The sequence below is a fragment of the Protopterus annectens genome, chromosome 5.part0 (genome assembly GCF_019279795.1).
Source record: "Protopterus annectens isolate FY-2018-M chromosome 5.part0, PAN1.0, whole genome shotgun sequence".
Classification (NCBI taxonomy): domain Eukaryota; kingdom Metazoa; phylum Chordata; order Ceratodontiformes; family Protopteridae; genus Protopterus; species Protopterus annectens.
In genome coordinates this window covers 1,174,336,089-1,174,358,930 of record NC_056735.1, presented here as the reverse complement: position 1 = coordinate 1,174,358,930, position 22,842 = coordinate 1,174,336,089, and the positions used below count along the sequence as shown (strand labels likewise).

The 22,842-nt window shown below is 39.2% G+C and overlaps 1 protein-coding gene across 3 annotated transcripts in view; it reads right to left on the bottom strand.

Moving 5' to 3' along the window:
• The window catches only part of PLS1 (plastin 1), an 824,936-nt gene that overhangs the window by 43,347 nt on the left and 758,747 nt on the right, over positions 1-22,842 (bottom strand). For all 3 annotated transcript variants that reach the window (XM_044071020.1, XM_044071019.1, XM_044071021.1), the window contains one exon: positions 11,101-11,215. In XM_044071020.1, coding sequence (XP_043926955.1) covers positions 11,101-11,215 — 115 coding nt within the window. The remainder of the gene's footprint in view (positions 1-11,100; positions 11,216-22,842) is intronic.

Here is a 22,842-nt window from a genome sequence, read left to right as displayed (position 1 = left end):
AAGAACGACAATTGCCATGCTTGATTCCTGGTTTTGAAGTCTGCCACTTTTTAACAATGAATCCTATAACCTTACAACAACAATCACAAAGCTGTGCTCACTGAAGCAATTTAAAAAAGTGACCAAATTAAGATTAGACTTTGTTTCAGGCCACATGATTTATTTTGATGACCACAATTTACCAACGTTTTGCTGTTTTTCTTTTCCCTGCACATACATAAGCAGAACCAGAGCAATAATGCTAAAATTCAAAGTAATAAATTAAACAAATTGGAAACAAACAGAATGCTAGAACTGTACTTGATTGTTCAGGAAAAGTGATTTACAGAGGTAGATTAGTAACTAGCATTCAGTGATGAGTGGCCATGTGGTGACAGAGGGTATTTATTACTTACAAGGACTGATCAAGTATAAAAAAAAAAAAAACCAAGCAAACAGGTCAAGACTGGCCAAGTATATATAAAAAGACAATGAAAATCCTTCAACTGAACCACATACTGCAAACTCCTAATAAACGTCTGTATTGCAGTGATACTAACAAGTTAACTGTCAGACATGCTCAAATAACTGTGTAAAATTTTACATCCATGAGACTCCTTCATTACTGCTATAGCAAGGAAAGAATGGTGCTACACTATGTCAAAAACAATATAAAACAAGCGACACCACATAAGATTAGAGTATGATCACTCAAGTACTTCCGCAATCAGAAATGAATGGAACATCGCAATGACATTTCTTTGATCATACAGCTTGCTGTCCCCACATAGGAAGCAAGTTCCCTCATAGCCCCTGAAATAATATACATCACGTCCTTAACTGCACATAATTACAGAAAGGAAAAAATTCCCCAAGGCAGTGAGCAGTGTTCTTGATCAGTCTTTGTTTTGTTCTAACAAGAGCAAGCAAGTAATTTCTGAGGAACGTCTGAGACAGGAAACACAGAGCAACATTAAATATATTAATGACAAAAGCCTTCTACAAGAAAATCAGTGCTTACATATCAAAGCTGTACTATAACAAAATATTACAAATAATACCAATAACAATACACATGTTGCCAAATCTATACCACAGGGTACCAGAGGTAATACATACAGTGCCAAAACTAATACATACTGTACCAAAAATAATACAGACAATAACAAAAGCAATAGATACCATATAAAAAGCTACATTCGATCCCAAAAATAAATCAGTGTATCAAAAGTAACGTACATAACACCAAAACTAATAAATACGGTATCTAATATAATAAACACTGTGAAAAAACAATAAATACCCTTCCAAAATAATACATACTATACAAAGCTGCTACACTATTAAAAACAACACATACAAGGTCTGTCTCTTGTTACAGTGGTCCCTCAAAGATCGCTTGCTTATTCATGTTAAAGCAAAAACAATGACTGACCAGAGTCATGGGCAGCACAGACTCTAAGTGGTCCTTCTCAGGTAAGAGTTGTGAAGACCAGCTGGTTCAGGCATCACCTGTGATCCTCAGTATCCTTTAAATAAGAGAACACAAGTCACAGACTGCCACTCAGCAGTGTAAAAATTAGCTCTAGGTGATTTGGTCATGTTGACCAATGTCACTAAAAGTGGGTATAGGTGTTTGCCAGAGCTAAGTGTGTTGATGACCCAACCTACTCTGACCTTGACCAATGTCAGCAAAAGTGGGTATAGGTGTTTGCCATAGCTAAGTGTGTTGATGACCCAACCTACTCTGACCTATGCCAGGAACCATGCTAACAGAGGGAAGGTTCTATGTGCCCATATTGGCCAGTGTGTGCCTGCCATAAATCCCAGCCCCCTTGGGTCAATAACTTACTGGCCAGATGGTGCCTAGTTGCCCAGTGCAAGCTACCCGAGATAGTGCTGTTGAGCAAAAGCAGGATGTAAAACCAATCAACCTGCCAAAAATTAACTAAGAATTGTTGCACTGAATATAAGTTCAAAGACAGGATACAGCTTTGTAGTGGATAACATGAAGGCAAAGAGGAGGCTGGTCATCCTTGTGTATCCAAGAGACAAGATGGGAGTACAGTGCCGCAAAGTCCCTTGGCTTGAGATCCAGAATCTTATATTCAGGTGGAGAACAGTCTATACATGATGTGGGAATTATGGAGTGAGAGAGAGAGAGAGAGAGAGACAGAGGGACAGAGAGAGAGAGAGAGAGAGAGAGAGTCTTCTGAAGAGAGTGAGGGTGTAATCTGAATTAGTGACACACTCACAACAATTAGACTCTAGTGTAAAGTTAGGACAGTATTCATGACTTCAGCCTATGCCTCACAGCAAGGTTGTGATGGTAAGGAAAAGTGTGCATTCAGTGTCTGTTGCAGGACCTACTAGATAAATCAGACATGAGTTGAGGTTGATAATGGGGGACCTAAATGCTCATATCAGGACAGACAGAGCAGGATATGAGGAATGTCTGGGTCCATATTGGTCAGGCAACAGGAAAAAAAGAAGGTGAGGCCATTCTAAACTTTTGTCTGTCAAATGACTTGATGATTAGACCCATTATAGAGTACAATGCCCTTTTTGGAATGTACCTCACAAGACATCTGCAGCAGCTGGAAAGGCCACAGAAGTACCTCACAAAGAGGATTACTGGCCTCAAACAAATGCCCTACACTGACCATCTCAAAAAACTCCAGCTTTACTCCGTAGCATATCGCGTACTCCAAGGTGATCTCTGCCTAACATATAAAGCTATGTCAAACCCAGAGCTGTTGGACATGCTACACCTAAAGAAATCCCAATCCCTCCAAGCTACATGCTCTAGGGACCTAAACCTTGTCACCACAATAAACAGGACATGCTGGAGGGATAGATTCTTGTCCCAGAGACTTCCCATACTCTGGAACAGGCTACCCCTCTATGTCAAGCAAAGTTCTTCATTAGCACTCTTCAAGAAAAATCTTGATGAGTGGATGGGAAATAGGAAATACATCCCGGGGATCACTTCTGTGGCTCTGCTCGACAGTGGCACAGGAAAATAACTTTCTTGGGTGGTGTAAACCAGGGAACCTTGTTGGCTAGGCTTACGTAGGCCCTTGGGCCAATAACCTAGTACCTACCTATGAACCTATGACCAACACATGGTTCAGCATGAGATATAGTCAAGATCATATACCAGAATGATCAACATGCAACTCTGGTATGTCTCCTCTTAGTAGGGAAAGGGTACTGGGATAGACTCAGAGATTGCAAAGTCATTCTCAGTGAAACTGTCACCCCACCCCACCCCACTCGTGGCCATAATCAGGTGTATTAAGTGTTCAGAGAAAGCTCTAAGATCAAAAGAGAAAAGGCTGAAGACCTGGAAGTTGACTGGAGGGAAAATTAGGTGTTCAAGTATATATTCAGGCCTCTAGCACCACAGGAAGAAGAGGAAATAATTGGAACTGAAGAAAAATAGCAGCATGCCAAAAGTACTTATGAAGACTATAGAACAGATATTTGGCCAAGCTGGATATGGAAATAAAGTGCATAATGAAAGAAAGTGGTGGAATGCAGACGTCCAGGAAGTTATCAAAAAAGAGTGCAGGAAGAAAAGGGAGATAGAAAACGCTTACCAGGCTAAGAAGGAATGCTGGTTGTCTAACAAAGAGGCTAAGACAGCATTCACAGTGGCAAAGAGCAAGGTGTCAGAGAACCTTTACCAACGTCTGGAAAGTGACTCAATAGATGGAGCCAAGAAGCAATTTTAGGTTGCAAGGCAAATACAGAAATATAAAGATGATACTCATCAGTCACCCTTCATATGGATGCTGGCAGCAATCTGTTCACAAGTCCAAAGGGCATCAAAAGCAAATGGAAAGAGTACTTCCTGCAGCTTCTAAATAAAGAAAACACTACAGAAGCTGTACTTCCCCCTTGCAACAGCCAACACTGATGAAGGAAGAAGAACCCACCATAGAAGAAGTAAATACAGCTCTGAGGCAAAGGAAAGCAGCAGGCTCAGATGAGTCACAGCAGATATATTCAATATATTGGGTGAGTTAGGGCAGAAATGGCTGCTGTGGGTAATCAGTGCAGTATGGAGAAAAAGGCGTATTCCAGACAAATGGAAAACAAGCATTCTAGAGCTAGTGTAGAAGAACAAAGAAACTATTAATAACTGTCAGCAGTAGGAAGGTGTAAACTTCCTGTCACATTGCAGGAAAGTGCTGAACAGGGTGATTGATAAATTAACATGTGGGGCAGTAGAAAGTAAGATGGAAAATGAGCAGTTCAGATTTGGTTTAAGATGTAGCACAGCTGACCCAATGCTTGCAGTTAGACAGATAGTGGAGAAGGAGCTGGAGATGAGGAAAGAATCTTAATAAACATTCCTAGTCTTGAAGAAAACATACAACAAGAGCCTAAGAAAGCTGATTTAAGCAGTCCTGCAAAGGTCGGAACTCCAAGAAACATTAATAGAATTAATGCAGGCTATGTACAAGGGCACAATGACATAGGTATGAACACAGTTCAGACTCACAGAGGGGTTCGTAGTGGAAGTGGGTATACATCAGGGTTCAGGTCTGAACCCACCATACTGGTGTTGGACTACATTAGCAAACATGCTGGAGGAGACAGATCAACAATGCTGAGGTATACAGATGATGTGGCATTACAAGCAAGCTGTGAACAGGAACTATCACTGTCGTAGTAGTTACATGTGAGTGAAGCTGAAAAGTAAGGTGTACAAAACCGTGGCCAGCCTGGTACTTCTGAATAACACAAAAAGTTGGGCAGTGAAAGCAGAGCAGGTGAGGAAATTTGAAATGATGGAGATGAAGTGCCTGAGACAGGTGACAGGAAGTACACTGTGGGACAGATGAAGAAATCAGGACATCAAAGCAGAAGCCAAAGTAGCTCCAACTGCAGAGCAGGTCAGGTAGAACAGATTACAGTAATGCAATCATTTGTATAGGAAAGCAGAAGATTACTCAGTGAAGAAGATTTGGAAAGACAGGAAGAAGGCACAAGGAAATGATGATGTCCAGCCAACAGCTGGATAAATTACATGAGAAAAAACTGCAATGGTCAGACATGAGAGCCAAAGAAGGTAGGAGACTGATTCTGCAGTGAGACAGGGGCAACAGCTGTTGCAACCCCCATGTAGTAAAAATGGGAAAAGGGCTGTTTGTGATGATGATTAATGTGAGTATAAGTAGATATTCAATAGCCTACTAACCATAAGACAAACAGTACTAAAAGCAACAGGTATCTCAATACATACTCTAATAACCATAAGGCAAAACGTATTAAAATCAACAGGTATCTCAATACATACTCTACTAACCATAAGAAAAACAGTACTAAGAGCAACAGTTATCTCAATACATACTCTAATAACCATAAGGCAAACAGTACAAAAATTAACAGGTATCTCAATACATACTCTAATAACCATAAGGTAAACAGTACTAAAATCAACAGGTATCTCAATACATACTCTAATAACCATAAGGCAAACAGTACTAAAATCAACAGGTATCTCAATACATACTCTTAATAACCATAAGGCAAACAGTACTAAGAGCAACAGGTATCTCAATACATACTATACTAACCATAAGACAAACAGTACTAAGAGCAACAGGTATCACAATAATACTCTAATAACCATAAGGCAAACAGTACTAAAATCAACAGGTATCTCAATACATACTCTAATAACCATAAAGCAAACAGTACTAAGAGCAACAGGTATCTCAATACATACTCTAATAACCATAGGGCAAACAGTACTAAAATCAACAGGTATCTCAATACATACTCTAATAACCATAAGGCAAACAGTACTAAAATCAACAGGTATCTCAATACATACTCTAATAACCATAAGGCAAACAGTACTAAGAGCAACAGGTATCTCAATACATACTCTACTAATCATAAGGCAAACAGTACTAAAATCAACAGGTATCTCAATACATACTCTAATAACCATAAGGCAAACAGTACTAAAATCAACAGGTATCTCAATACATACTCTAATAACCATAAGGCAAACAGTACTAAGAGCAACAGGTATCTCAATACATACTCTAATAACCATAAGGGAAACAGTACTAACAGCAACAGGTATTTCAATACATACTCTACTAACTATAAGGCAAACAGTACAAAAATCAACAGATATCTCAATACATACTCTAATAACCATAAGGCAAACAGTACTAAAATCAACAGGTATCTCAATACATACTCTAATAACCATAAGGCAAACAGTACTAAAATCAACAGGTATCTCAATACATACTCTAATAACCATAAGGCAAACAGTGCTAAAATCAATAGGTATCTCAATACATACTCTAATAACCATAAGGCAAACAGTACTAAGAGCAACAGGTATCTCAATACATACTCTACTAATCATAAGGCAAACAGTACTAAAATCAACAGGTATCTCAATACATACTCTAATAACCATAAGGCAAACAGTACTAAAATCAGCAGGTATCTCAATACATACTCTAATAACCATAAGGCAAATAGTACCAAAATCAACAGGTATCTCATTACATACTCTAATAACCATAAGGCAAACAGTACTAAGAGCAATAGGTATCTCAATACATACCCTAATAACCATAAGGCAAACAGTACTAACATCAACAGGTATCGCAATACATACTCTACTAACCATAAGACAAACAGTACTAAGAGCAACAGGTATCTCAATACATACTCTACTAACCATAAGGCAAACAGTACTAAAATCAACAGGTATCTCAATACATACTCTAATAACCATAAGGCAAACAGTACTAAAATCAACAGGTATCTCAATACATACTCTAATAACCATAAGGCAAACAGTACTAAAATCAACAGGTATCTCAATACATACTCTAATAACCATAAGGCAAACAGTACTAAAATCAACAGGTATCTCAATACATACTCTAATAACCATAAGGCAAACAGTACTAAAATCAACAGGTATCTCAATACATACTCTAATAACCATAAGGCAAACAGTACTAAGAGCAACAGGTATCTCAATACATACTCTAATAACCATAAGGCAAACAGTACTAACAGCAACAGGTATCTCAATACATACTCTACTAACCATAAGGCAAACAGTACTAACATCAACAGGTATCTCAATACATACTCTAATAACCATAAGGTAAACAGTACTAAAATCAACAGGTATCTCAATACATACTCTAATAACCATAAGGCAAACAGTACTAAAATCAACAGGTATCTCAATACATACTCTAATAACCATAAGGCAAACAGTACTAAGAGCAACAGATATCTCAATACATACTCTAATAACCATAAGGCAAACAGTACTAAGAGCAACAGGTATCTCAGTACATACTCTAATAACCATAAGGCAAACAGTACTAAGAGCAACAGGTATCTCAATACATACTCTACTAACCATAAGGCAAACAGTACTAACATCAACAGGTATCTCAATACATACCCTAATAACCATAAGGCAAACAGTACTAACATCAACAAGTATCTCAATACATACTCTAATAACCATAAGGCAAACAGTACTAAAATCAACAGGTATCTCAATACATACTCTAATAACCATAAGGCAAACAGTACTAAAATCAACAGGTATCTCAATACATACTCTAATAACCATAAGGCAAACAGTACTAAAATCAACAGGTATCTCAATACATACTCTACTAACCATAAGACAAACAGTACTAAGAGCAACAGGTATCTCAATACATACTCTAATAACCATAAGGCAAACAGTACTAAAATCAACAGGTATCTCAATACATACTCTACTAACCATAAGGCAAACAGTACTAAAATCAACAGGTATCTCAATACATACTCTAATAACCATAAGGCAAACAGTACTAAAATCAACAGGTATCTCAATACATACTCTAATAACCATAAGGCAAACAGTACTAAAATCAACAGGTATCTCAATACATACTCTAATAACCATAAGGCAAACAGTACTAAAATCAACAGGTATCTCAATACATACTCTAATAACCATAAGGCAAACAGTACTAAAATCAACAGGTATCTCAATACATACTCTAATAACCATAAGGCAAACAGTACTAAAATCAACAGGTATCTCAATACATACTCTAATAACCATAAGGCAAACAGTACTAAAATCAACAGGTATCTCAATACATACTCTACTAACCATAAGACAAACAGTACTAAGAGCAACAGGTATCTCAATACATACTCTAATAACCATAAGGCAAACAGTACTAAAATCAACAGGTATCTCAATACATACTCTAATAACCATAAGGCAAACAGTACTAAAATCAACAGGTATCTCAATACATACTCTAATAACCATAAGGCAAACAGTACTAAAATCAACAGGTATCTCAATACATACTCTAATAACCATAAGGCAAACAGTACTAAAATCAACAGGTATCTCAATACATACTCTAATAACCATAAGGCAAACAGTACTAAGAGCAACAGGTATCTCAATACCTACTCTGATAAACATAAGGCAAACAGTACTAAGAGCAACAGGTATCTCAATACATACACTACTAACCATAAGGCAAACAGTACTAAAATCAACAGGTATCTCAATACATACTCTAATAACCATAAGGCAAACAGTACTAAAATCAACAGGTATCTCAATACATACTCTAATAACCATAAGGTAAACAGTACTAAAATCAACAGGTATCTCAATACATACTCTACTAACCATAAGACAAACAGTACTAAGAGCAACAGGTATCTCAATACATACTCTAATAACCATAAGTTAAACAGTACTAAAATCAACAGGTATCTCAATACATACTCTACTAACCATAAGGCAAACAGTACTAAAATCAACAGGTATCTCAATACATACTCTAATAACCATAAGGCAAACAGTACTAAAATCAACAGGTATCTCAATACATACTCTAATAACCATAAGGCAAACAGTACTAAAATCAACAGGTATCTCAATACATACTCTAATAACCATAAGGTAAACAGTACTAAAATCAACAGGTATCTCAATACATACTCTAATAACCATAAGACAAACAGTACTAAGAGCAACAGGTATCTCAATACATACTCTACTAACCATAAGGCAAACAGTACTAAAATCAACAGGTATCTCAATACATACTCTAATAACCATAAGGTAAACAGTACTAAAACCAACAGGTATCTCAATACATACTCTAATAACCATAAGGCAAACAGTACTAAAATCAACAGGTATCTCAATACATACTCTAATAACCATAAGGTAAACAGTACTAAAATCAACAGGTATCTCAATACATACTCTAATAACCATAAGACAAACAGTACTAAGAGCAACAGGTATCTCAATACATACCCTAATAACCATAAGTTAAACAGTACTAAAATCAACAGGTATCTCAATACATACTCTACTAACCATAAGGCAAACAGTACTAAAATCAACAGGTATCTCAATACATACTCTAATAACCATAAGGCAAACAGTACTAAAATCAACCGGTATCTCAATACATACTCTAATAACCATAAGGCAAACAGTACTGAAATCAACAGGTATCTCAATACATACTCTAATAACCATAAGGCAAACAGTACTGAAATCAACAGGTATCTCAATACATACTCTAATAACCATAAGGCAAACAGTACTAACATCAACAGGTATCTCAATACATACTCTAATAACCATAAGGCAAACAGTACTAAAATCAACAGGTATCTCAATACATACTCTAATAACCATAAGGCAAAGAATACTAAATTCAACAGGTATCTCAATACATACTCTAATAACCATAAGGTAAACAGTACTAAAATCCACAGGTATCTCAATACATACTCTAATAACCATAAGGTAAACAGTACTAAAATCAACAGGTATCTCAATACATACTCTACTAAACATAAGACAAACAGTACTAAGAGCAACAGGTATCTCAATACATACTCTAATAACCATAAGTTAAATAGTACTAAAATCAACAGGTATCTCAATACATACTCTACTAACCATAAGGCAAATAGTACTAAGAGCAACAGGTATCTCATTACATACTCTAATAACCATCAGTTAAACAGTACTAAAATCAACAGGTATCTCAATACATACTCTACTAACCATAAGGCAAACAGTACTAAAATCAACAGGTATCTCAATACATACTCTAATAACCATAAGGCAAACAGTACTAAAATCAACAGGTATCTCAATACATACTCTAATAACCATAAGACAAACAGTACTGAAATCAACAGGTATCTCAATACATACTCTAATAACCATAAGGCAAACAGTACTGAAATCAACAGGTATCTCAATACATACTCTAATAACCATAAGGCAAACAGTACTAAAATCAACAGGTATCTCAATACATACTCTAATAACCATAAGGCAAACAGTACTAAAATCAACAGGTATCTCAATACATACTCTAATAACCATAAGGTAAACAGTACTAGAATCCACAGGTATCTCAATACATACTCTAATAACCATAAGGTAAACAGTACTAAAATCAACAGGTATCTCAATACATACTCTAATAACCATAAGGCAAACAGTACTAAGAGCAACAAGTATATGTTTTTCAATACACACACACACACACACACACACACACACACACACACACACACACACACACACACACACACACAACTGCAATCAATGCATACTATATCAGAACTAATATATACTAAGCCAGGAACAATATGCAGTACATCAAAAGTAATACTTAGTGTACCAAAACAATGCTTGCAGTATATGCTATGTGTGATACAAAAAAGTACATACTCTAGCAAAGGGATACAGAATGTATTGAAATAAAACTAGCCTTTCCAAAAGCAATGCCTACGTTTCCAAAAGTACTACATATAACATATATATATATATATATATATATATATATATAGAGAGAGAGAGAGAGAGAGAAATTAAATAAATACATATTGTATTCTTCCAGCTGCAGTATATATTCTGTTAAATGCAATATACTGAACACCAAAACTAAAACCCTTACATACTATAATCAGCTGCAATATACTGTATGCATAGTTTCAAAATTCTAACTCAAATAGATGCAGTAAACCTTCAAAGAGTAAGAGTTCGCTCACCTTTTTCATGTTCCCACCAAGAGCAGGGTAAGGAGGTCTGTTAACACGAGGCCATTCCACAGGAACTCGAACTTGATCATATAACTGAAATATTACTAAGGCATCTGTAAGGTCACTGAAAAAGAGGGATAAAAAATAACAAGTTATTCCTCACTTTTTTGATGAAGGGATCAATCCCTAAGTGAATTATTTTTGGAGGTTACGACGGGGAAGCTAGAAGATGCTAGCTCAGTGAAACTTCTGAGTGCTGAAAATGGTTAGTACAAAAGCTTGGTTGGACTCAGCCATTTATTTACTCTTGTTATTTTTTTCAGTTATTTTACCTCCAGTTACCAAGATCCCTTCTTAATTCAAGAAGCAAGATGCAACATTTTACATGTAAATTTGATGTCACATATTTTGTTTGACATGTTTGCATTAAAATAATTAAAAGACATGACAGCATTAAAGAGATAAAGCCCTGACGACTACAGCCCAGATAACATGTAACTACTGACCTGAGAGACGGAGATGTTAGACAGGGAATGAGGGAGTAAGCACCTGATGCTGATGCCACCTACTGGAGAAAGCGGTGTACAACGTGCAACTTACTGGTTGGAGAGGTGTCTGCTCAGCCACATGTGCATAGTTGCAACAAAATATGAGCAGGAATGTGTGAACTCGCAGGGTAAGGCAAAGCAGGAATTCATATATGTGAATCCATTCATGTCAGCTACTGGGTGAGGAGTTGGAGACAGAAACATGGAAAAATCCTTCATGTCTTTCTGGATAATGTCTCCCACCCCAGTGATGGGGAATACACGGGCACAATCTTGACATGGGTTTGATGATCAGCAGACATGGGTAAAACAAATGAATAAATAAAATAAAGACAATTTGAATTGCATTAACTCATTAATTAATTGTTCAGTTTTGTACTCATGTTATTCACGTTGAACAAAATTCTCAGTTCTAGAGGAGAATGATTACATAGTAGAAATCTGAGAATAATTTAAATAATCAGCCAAAATCAGTATGTCCTTACTAGGTAGGAAGATACTGTAGAACCTGAAAAAATAGACAGGCACAGGGTGAGAAGCTGCACTCAGCCCAAACATTGATCAGAAGCCAGGATTAAACTCTACATGAAAATGCAACAGCAGGTCTAAACACTGTGCCAACATAATGCACTAAAGAGACAAAAGTGTTATGAGTTCCACACTGTTTCACTGTATTGATTGAAATCTCTAAAAATTCTGCCCTTTGTGGAATTCCTTAATTATCCAGTAAGATGGTTCCTTGCTTGTTCATATCACATGACATCTGAAATATATTTACATAATTTTTCTTGTATAAATATATCTTATTTTATTTCAGCTGTAAAGAGCATATGGCTACAAATAGCATAGTTTGTTTCTAATGATCCACCCTTGAAAATTAGTTTTTTTAATGATCCACCCCCCCCCCTTGATAATGAGTTTTTCAATGTACCATAGGTAATAGAAATATTTCACTTTCTAGTAATATCTCTACAGGGTATATTTCTTAATTTCATCTTGTCATTTCATAGAACTATTACATAAACAGTAGTATTATAGATTTAGCCCGACCCGCGGTGGTGGTGCTGCGGTAACGTTGTCGCCTCACAGTAAGACGCTGTCCGGTTTGATTCTCAGCTAGAGCGTCTTCTGCGTGGAGACATGCGTGAATGGGCGTACTTTCATTGAAGGTTGTGCGTCAGGCCTGGCAAGCCGGTACGTAAAAATCAACTGCCAATCATTAGCGGACCGGACTTCTGCTGTGGTGACCCCTAACCGGGAAAAGCCGAAAGACACAAATTATAGATTTAGCCCATCTTCAAAAAGTTTCATCAGCCTATTCTTTTTTTTTATAATAGAGGCTAAACCTTCTGATATATGTTAGTCTTATGTCCCTGCAAACTTTGACATAGGAGATAGTGGGCGGTTACTAATGAGTAACTAAGCAATAAAGCACATACAGCTGCATCACTTAATCTAAGTATCCTCATGTGAGAGACGTGCAAATGACTAGCCAAGTTAATACTGAACAGTTAACTCTACCAGTTTAACTCTTGGCCAGACATTATTTTTATACTGCATGGCAAAATGTTACATCTATAAAAAATGATTATTTAGTTCAGCTTATAAGTTGAAAATAAGTTCATAGGTTCATAGGAGGTTACTAGGCTAATGGTCCTAGGGCTCTTACAAGCCTAGCCAAGTTCAAACCTTGTTCCCTTAAGGGTTTAGAGATATGGTCTATGTTAAAAGCAGATCTAAATCAGTACCAACTGTCCCTATCCAAGAGGTACACAGCTAAACCCCTGGGGTGAATTTGTTGTTTGAACTTACAAATGTGCAGAATTTCCATTAATGCAGGATCAGAGGTTTCTCTGTATGCAAGGCACAGGTCACCTCTGAGTAGCCTATACAATACAGAGTATACCAACAGTGATTTCACTCTGCCACGTAAGACATCTGTTGAAGACCCTGAATTTCCTTATTAAGGAACCTTTGAGGTTTCTCCAGTTGCTGCAGGTGCCTCTTTAGGTACATACCAAAGGGAGCATTGTACTCTACTATGGGCTTGATGAGTGAAGAGTATGGGGGGGTCATAACCTCTTTTGTTCTGGAAGCTATGCCCTTGCTTATGAGGTGGCAACATACCATGCCTTCCTTAACCACTGTGAAGACATGGTGATCAAAAGTAAGGCTGCTGTCAATCTGTGGGCCCACATCTCTCATGACTAATTTAGACCTTAGTGTGTTGTAATTAATATGGTAATCTCCAGGGGCATCACCTTTGTCAAAGAGATGATAATGCATTTTTTTGTATTGAGTTTAAGACCATCACTTGGCACCAATCATTGGTTTGCATAAGTCCTTCTTGTAGAACACTGACATCATCTGGGGACTCAATGACTGCTCCAAGTTTGCAGTAACCAGCAAACGTTGTCAGCCACAGGCCTTTTGTTTTTGCCTGTACTTCTGAAAAGTAGATTCCAAACAATAGGGACCCCAGCACCAATCCCTGTGGAACACCACTGGTAAAGGGTCTGCTGGTGGAGGTGGAGTCCCCTGTTTTGACTATATGTGTTCTGTTGGTGAGCCAGTATGCAACCCACCTGACAGTATATGAGGTGACCCCCAGTTTTTAATTTCTCCAAATCTTTTGTGTTTCTAATAGCATGACAGGAATGGACCCCATTCCTAAGTCAAAGTACAATTAAAGTTCGTGAAATTAGTATTTTTTTTTATCTTTGATCAGCCAGAAGTGCTCTGACTCCTTCAACAATTTGCATGGAGTTACACGTATCGGTAACATATCTAAATACGATTGTAGATTCATTTTTATAGGACCTGTTGCCCCTACTACTATTGGAACCATTGGAGTATCCTTCTTCCACATTGCTCTTGTTTCTGCCTGAAAATCCTGATATTTTATGACTTTGTGTCTCTCTGTAGACAAGATACTGTAGTCACTGGGTGTAGCAATTTCAATGATCAATTCTACTTTTGTCTTCTTTTCATGGACCATTATATCTGGTTTTCTTGCATCTATTTTTTGAACTGTTAGTAATGGGTGATTCCATGTGATGTAGACTTCATCATTTTCTTTGATGCTTTGTGGCTCATGTTTCCAGTGTTTTTCAGATACTTTAGTATTATAATGTTTGCACAATCCCCAGTGCAACAGTCTTGCCACATTATTATGCCTTTCAGTATACAGTCCTTCTGCCATTAGTATATCACAACCAACAACAAAGTGTGCAACTGTTTCCAATTCTGTTTTACAAAACCTACATTTGTCTGTTTCTCCCACATGTTCAATAGACTTTGTCAACCAACATGTACGTAGTCCACTATCTTGGGCCGCCAATATTAATCTTTCATCTTTTGATTTGAATTTGCCTCTCCTCAACCACCAACTGGGTGAGTTTTTCAATGATGCCTGAGTGGAGGATTGTGTCAAAGGCATTGGCCAAGTCTAGGTAGGCTGTATAAATAGATTTGCCTTCATCCAGGGCTTTGGTGACAGTCTCAAAGAAGTCCACCAGGTTCAACAGACAGGATCTCCTTTTAACAAAACCAAACTGGGTTGGGTCAAGTGTTTGAAGGTCTCATATGTCCTTGTTGATAAGGTCCATGATGATTCTCTCCATGTTCTTGCAGATAAGGCTGGTTAGGCTAATGGGTCTATAGTTCCCAGGGTCAGTGGATGCACCCCCCCCCCTTGTGCAAAGGGATGATGGTAGCTGTTTTCCATTCAGCATGGGCAAAACCAGTGCTTAGGCTGCGGTTGAAAAGAGTACTCAAAGGTGTTGCTAATTCCTGTTTTTAAACCATTGAGAACACAGACAGGGATGTTATCAGATCCTCTAGAGGTTGTATTTTTGGCCTTGCAGAGAGCAGTTAAGACTAGCTTTTTAGAGATACTAGGTGGATAGTAGGTAGATGGAATGTTTTGGGATATATGTGGTAGGAACAGGGGGAGAAGTTTTCACTGAACCTGTCCACTAGCAGGTTGGTTATTTCCACTGGTTAAATACATGTGGTACCATTCACTAGCAGTTGAGCGCATATCTGGGCTTTTCCTTTAAGGTTTCGGATGTACCTAAAGAATGCCTTATGGTTGTCCTTAGCTAGGGATGCTAATCTAGATTTGTAGTTAGCTTTAGAGGACTTTACAAGATGTCTTACTTGCTTGTTCAAGCTGAAAAGGGTGTGCTTCCAATTCTGAGATTGTTCCTTCTTGCTCTTAGACAGCAATTTCTTCCACTTCACAGTGGTAAGGGTGATCCAGTGGTGCAGTGGTTAATTGCTGTCAGTGTGGACAGAAGCTTTGAAGCTATTAGTGCCTTCTTGTAGGAGGCTGTAGTTGGCTTTTGGAGAAGTTTTATTTCTCCGGGGGGGGGGGGGGTCTGATGCTATCATTATTTTGAAAGAGACTGATTTATGATCAGACTTCACCAGGGAGGGCTGCACACTTGTGGTGGTGCACCATTCTACCATGTTGGTGAGTACCAAATCTAGAATGTTTGGGGCCCTTGTGGGGGTGCCAAAGATCTGTTCCAAGGCATTTGTGTTAACAAAGTCCAAGAACCTTTGGGCAAGTGTGTTTGTACATGTATAATTTACCCAATCTATGGACGGTTAGTTAAAGTCACCCATAACCAGGGTGCTTGGTTGTATTTTGAATGACAGTGTGGATATCATGGTTCATGAAGGGGGATCTACAGCTGACGATAACTTGGACAGGGGTCTTTCTTATAGTTATTTGCACATAGAGTAACTCTAGGGAATCATTCTGTTTAACCAATCTGGATGTGTATTTATCTTTGATGAATATTGATAATCTTCCTCCTTTAGTTTTCACATGGTTTACCTTTGAAAGGTTGAAAATCAACCTGGCGAACAGCCCTTTGTGTGAACCGAAATGACGAAAATCATCATTCCAAATGGCACTGAAGTTCGAAACTCAGCAAATTGAAAAGCAGATTAGCTGAGTTTCAAACTCAGATATCGAAAACACACTGTACCCCCCTCCCCCTTACTTTAATATTCTAACTTCGAGGATGCACTACAGTGGGGAAGGGATCCATTTCCCGATCTCCACTATAGTGCACTCCGCACCCACAATGCTGAATCTGTGATGAGTGAATGTCACATGTGCATTCGCTCATTGCAAATTCGATGCATTTGTATTCCAGTAACTGTGATCTTGAAAACGTCCTTTCGTGCAACTGTCTTTCGACAAGTTGCATTTCAACATATCAAAGGTAAACCTTTTCACATGTTTATTTTGTGGTCTGAACTGAATGTGTGGAAGGCATTGTATCCCAATATGGCTGGGGTGCTCTATGTGGCCTTGAACCAGGTCTCTGTGACTGCACAGATGTCTACATCTTCCAAGGTGAGGAGTGCTTCCAGTAAGTGCAGTTTCAGATTTAGACTTCTACCATTTAGCAGCATAACCTTAAGGTTGTTTTTTGAGGATATTTTTAAATTGGGAATTTTGTTGTTGACATTGCCTAAAAACGTTGACACCTCACAGTTAGACATTTCCCGTTCGATTCTCAGTTAGAGCATCTTCTGTGTGGTGACATGCGTGAATGGGCGTTCCTTCGTTGAAGGTTGTGCGTTAGGCCCGGCAAGCCAGCACGTAAAAATCTACTGCCAATCATTAGTGAACCGGAGTTCCGCTGTGGCGACCCTTAACCAGAAAAAGCCAAAAGACACAAACAAACACTGCCTAAAAAAGGCACTATGGGGGAGGCAAGAGCCTTAGCCAGTAGCCGAAAGCCCAGAGGTGACAGGTGGAAAATCATCTCTGGCAAAGTATCAAGAACTAGCAACCATATCATCCCAGGCTGACAGGAACTGGATCCCCTTAGAATGACACCAGAAACTAAGCCAATTGTTGAAGTCAATAATTTTTTGTTTATATTGTGGTATCATCCTAGGTATGGGTAGAATTCTGCTTATGGCTAGGGACATACCTGCCTGAGACACATATTCAGAGAGCTCAATCACTTCTGTCTTCATATAGTCCAGTGAGGTGCATCTCAACTCATTAACACCAACATGAACTACAAAGGAGTCATAATGGTACTTGTTGTTGAGAGACTTAAGTGCACGTGTGATCTGATGGATCCTGACACCTGATAGACAGCTGACCATAACTTTCTCCTTGTCCAGCCTGGTGACTGGGACATCTGTGTGTCCCACAATGGAGTAATCTATGACAAAAAAGTTTGGTTTAGATGTGCTTTGCTTCAGAGCTTATTTGGTGAGACACTGGTGCTCATGTTATTATGTGCATTGAGTGTTGTAGGTACTGTATTAGGTGTAGTATGTTTGTGTTTGGGAGGTCTCTGTTTCTTAGGTAAGTTTCGGGTGAGTACCTCCACGTACAATGGTTTATGTGTTGAGGGCATGGTTTGAGTTGGAGATGTACTATGTGAGCTGACAACCTGATTAGTGTTACTCTTCTGTGCGTGAGAGAGCAAGGCATCCAGATTGTTAGTGTAGCTGCTTCTCTCATAAATTGTACTCGGGTGATTTAGGAGTAGAGTTTTGTCAGTGGACATAAGGCAGGAGACCCATTTCAATCAGGCTGCCAGGAGAAATGGAGGGAAACTGACCATCCATGATGCTAGGTAAAATTCTGTTTTAACAGTGGGGGAGGAATGGAAGGATGTGGTATGGATGGGTGCTCTAAACAGGGTCTATATTAATGTTGTGCTCAATAAGGGTCTATACTAATGATGGCTCTCTAAACAGCATGAGACAATTGGAGATTGGGCAGTTTTGGGACTGTTCAAGTGGCAAAAGCACAGCTGAGGTGCTCTCTGAGCAGCTAAGTGCAAATTAAGGACTTCTCAGATGGATCACAGCAGCTTCTAAGGTAAAATGTATCTACTGACATTTTTGCTGCTATAACTGCCAATTGTTAATCCCCACTCTACATAGTGGTGCACAGTGATACACACACATGAATACAGCAGAATACTGGCTGATCGCCAAGCTCTGTGGAGTTGTTTAAAACAAGTGCAAACCCATGCAAACATTTTTAAACAATTTAAACAATTATAAAGCTCAAAACCAAGCCCTGGCCCAGCAACCTTCAATCAGATGAGTCCTAACTGCACTCTCCTGCGACAAGGGTAGAGGGGGGTCCTCTTCAACAAAATAGAATTTTGGATAATTCTAACAAAATAGTTTTGTGGGGTATAAATAGGTTCATAGATAAGTACTAGGCTAGTTGTCCTTTATTGCCATTTTAAGCCAAGCCAATTTTCCTTAGTGATAATTCAAACCTTGTACCTTTCAAAACACTGAAGTAACAAATAAACGCATTCTAAAAATGTGAGCTGAAAATCTGAAGTAGCAATAAATACTTTCATTAAGTTTTGTGGGGTGCAAAGCAGCATTGCTTTGGTCCTTTTTACACCAAGAATGTGTTTATGATGGTCAAGACAGATATGTCTTGTTCCAACTGATCTTTACTAAGTACAGGGGCTGGGGCAGGTCTATAATAGTGTGCATTACTATAATTGCCTGTTTACATTTAAAAGTATTGTCTAGAGTCTGCTTGCTCCTTAATCTGTTTAAAACATTCATTTAGTGGCTACAGCTAGGAACTGTAACTTTTCCCATCCACCCTCCCTAGTGTTGTGTGTTCTTATACTTGGTGGCTTTGCAGTTGCCCGCCCATACTGTATATTTGATCTGTGACACTCGTCCCAGTCTAATGTCATTAGTTCACTCAATCTAATACAGAACATTTGTGAAGGCCAACCCACTCAGATTCTTAATGTTGAATTAACTTCTGTTCCAGCTTTCTCCATTTCCACTTTTACTGGGGAAAAAAAATTCTAAGCTTGCTTCCCCCCTTTCCTGTGGCAGGTCTTGTCCAGATACGGATTTGCTGTGTCCAGGACTGTTTGTGAGCTCCTAAGCCAGCCCCCCCCCCCCCACTTAACTGGGGTTAAACTATTCCTGGTGCCATAAAGTCTGTTCTTCAAATTTTCCCTTTCAACTAGCCAGCTTTTTAGTTTTAGCACTCAAATCTGTTTCTTTTAGTTCAGCACTTGTTCAGAACTCATTGTAAGCACTAAATAAGTTACAAATTACTACAACACTCAACTTTCCTCACTTGTCTAGAGGAAAACAGTTTTTAGTACTTAATAAATAAGCACCTATTCAATCATGTCTAGTCAGCTCCCGGTGTTTTCTCCTGTCTACCTGATGAATCTAGGCATCTTGGGACAATGCACCAACTGCCTCATGTACACAGACAACCCTCTCCTCCTACCACCCAACACTACAACCTGTGAGAGATGCACTTATATAGCCAAACTGGAAGCAAAGCTCTCTTCACCGAAGACTGGCCTAGACATTCAAGTGGAGAAGGTAAAAACTTGCACCGCACCACACTCATCACATAGTCCCTCAAAACATACACCACCAAAACACACACACAGAAGCACAAAACACACACCTACATTCATGGAGGCTCTCAGTACAAATCTGCCCAAACATCAGAGACCTCCAAAGCAGAAATGCAAGCAACCTCCACCCCCCAACACAACCCAAATGACACATAGCCCACATACTCAGTGTGCCACTCAACTACAGCTCATAAGGCATAAAGTACCCAACACTCTAGTCACTGGTGACTCTATAGTCAGGCACACTGATGTTCCACTCACCAGGCTAAACAAGGAAAAATTTACTGTCAGCTGCCTGTCAGGTGCCAGGATCTGCTGCATAATGCATGCACTCAGGTTACTCCACAACAAGTACAAATATGACTCTGTCATTGTCCATGTTGGTGTGAATGACCTGAGACGTACCTCGCTGGACTACATGAAAAGAGACATGGAGGAGCTCTCCGATCTTGTAGCCCAGGCAGGTATGACCCTAGCCCTGAGTAGCATCCTGCTATCACCCAGAATGATACCACAGTACAAGGACAAAATAACTGATTTTAACAATTGGCTAAGCTTCTGGTGTCATTCTAAAGGAATCCAGTATCTGTCTGCCTGGGATGACGTGATCGACAGACCATGCAGCTTTGCCAGAGATGGCCTGCACCTGTCACCCTTGGGATTCTGGATACTGGCAAAGGCTCTTGCCACCCCTATAGTGCCTTTTTAGGCAAGGTTCAAATGACAAATTCACCACCGTAACAGGTACAAGCAAGCAAAATCTGAGGGTAATGCTACTCAATGCTAGAAGTCTAAACCTCAAAATGCACTCACTTGAGGCACTCCTTAAAATAGAGAACATTGACATCTGTGCAGTGGCAGAGACCTGGTTCAAAGCTCCAGAGAGCACCCCTGCATTACCAGGCTATAATTCATACCACACCTTTCGGCCACCAAACCAGGACCGAAACACTAAAGATAGAGGCATGTCCATATTCATTAAGGATATTCACAACTCCAAGCTAGTTGCTCAGCATAATGCATCTGAGAATATCCGCGTTCAACTAACTCTGGGCAAAACCACAATCCAGATTGTAGCTTGCTACAGACCCTCCACCATGCCCCAGGATTTCCACTCCTCTTTTCTTATACACTGGAAAATATTAAGGTTCAACCCAACACTCTAATAATGGGTGATTTCAACTACCCTACCATTAACTGGGAAAACTACTTATCTACCAACTCTTTTGCTCAACGTTTTCTGGAAATCATCAATTCCAAAGCCTTGGATCAACTTTTCCACACCCCCACGAGGGGCAGCAATATCCTACACCTGGTCATTACCAACATGGGTGACCGGTGTTCCACACTAGAGGCCAGCTCCTGGTTGGTCAGATCTGACCACAAACTAATCACTCTAGACATTCACATCCCGCTCCCACCCCCATTAAGAAAACCACCATAAAACGTTTCTCCAAAGCCAACTTCTCGCTTCTTAAGACAGAAGTGGCAAACTTCACGACACCCATGCAGACGAACAATAGAGGTACGACTGCTGAATCCTACACAAATGCACTTTATAAGCACTTACACAAGTGCATGGATCGTGCTATCCCTAACACAACTAAGATGCTGTCCTCCAAAAAAAGGAAGCCAGTCTGGTGGTCCCCTGCCATAAACAAACTCTACAACAGAAGAAAGAAACTGTTACAAAAAAGAGTAAAATCCCATGATTGGAGGAACTATCTGGTCAGCCTCAGTAAGAAGTTGAAATCCCTCATAAAATCCTCCAAAGCTAGTTACAAAAACAAAATTGCCACTGATTCTAAAGACAACCACAAAGCATTCTATAGGTATGTCAAGAATCTCAATGGCAACACTCAGATCTGCTCTGAGTTACAGCACAATGGCACTAAATATACAAAACCAACTGATATTGTCAACATCCTGGCAGATAGGTTCAGTGCTAACTTTACCCCCCTCTCACCCCCTAAAGGGCCCATCTCTATACCGGAAGAATGCAAAGTTCCTGTAATCACGGCTGCACAGGTAAAAACCACTCTCCAAAGCCAAAAATATAGCATCCATGGGACCTGACAACATCCCAGGCTGCATTCTACATGAACTACAGAATGAACTGGCACCCCACCTAAGCACCATGTTCAGTCATAGCCTCACCTCAGGCTTTGTGCCCACTAAATGGCGCACAGTGATGGTTATCCCACTCCACAAAGGGAGAGCTACCATGGACCCTGGGAACTACCACCCCATTAGTCTAACGAGCCTGATCTGCAAGGCCATGGAATGTATCATCATGGAACTAATAAACAAAGACATTAGTAATCTCCAAACTCTGGACCCCACCCAGTTCAGGTTTGTAAAAGGCAGATCATGTCTCCTAAACCTGACAGACTTCTTTGAAGCAGTCACCAAAGCCATAGACGAGGGTAAGATGGTTCACACAGCCTATCTAGATCTCGCCAAGGCTTTTGACACCATCCCCTACTCTGGAATTATAGATAAACTCACTAAACTAGGTATAAATCCCTATGTCACAAGATGGGTTGCCAACTGGCTCACTGATAGAACCCATACTGTGAAAGTAGCAGACTCTAAATCTAACTTCAGACCAGTGACAAGTGGAGTACCACAGGGTTCAGTCTTGGGTCCTCTCCTGTTTGGTATCTATTTTTCTGAAGTACAGGCTAACACAGAAGGTCTTTGGCTAATGAAGTTCGCAGATGACTGCAAACTAGGAGCCATAATCAAAACTCCTAACGATGTGGACATCCTACAAAAGGGCCTCACTG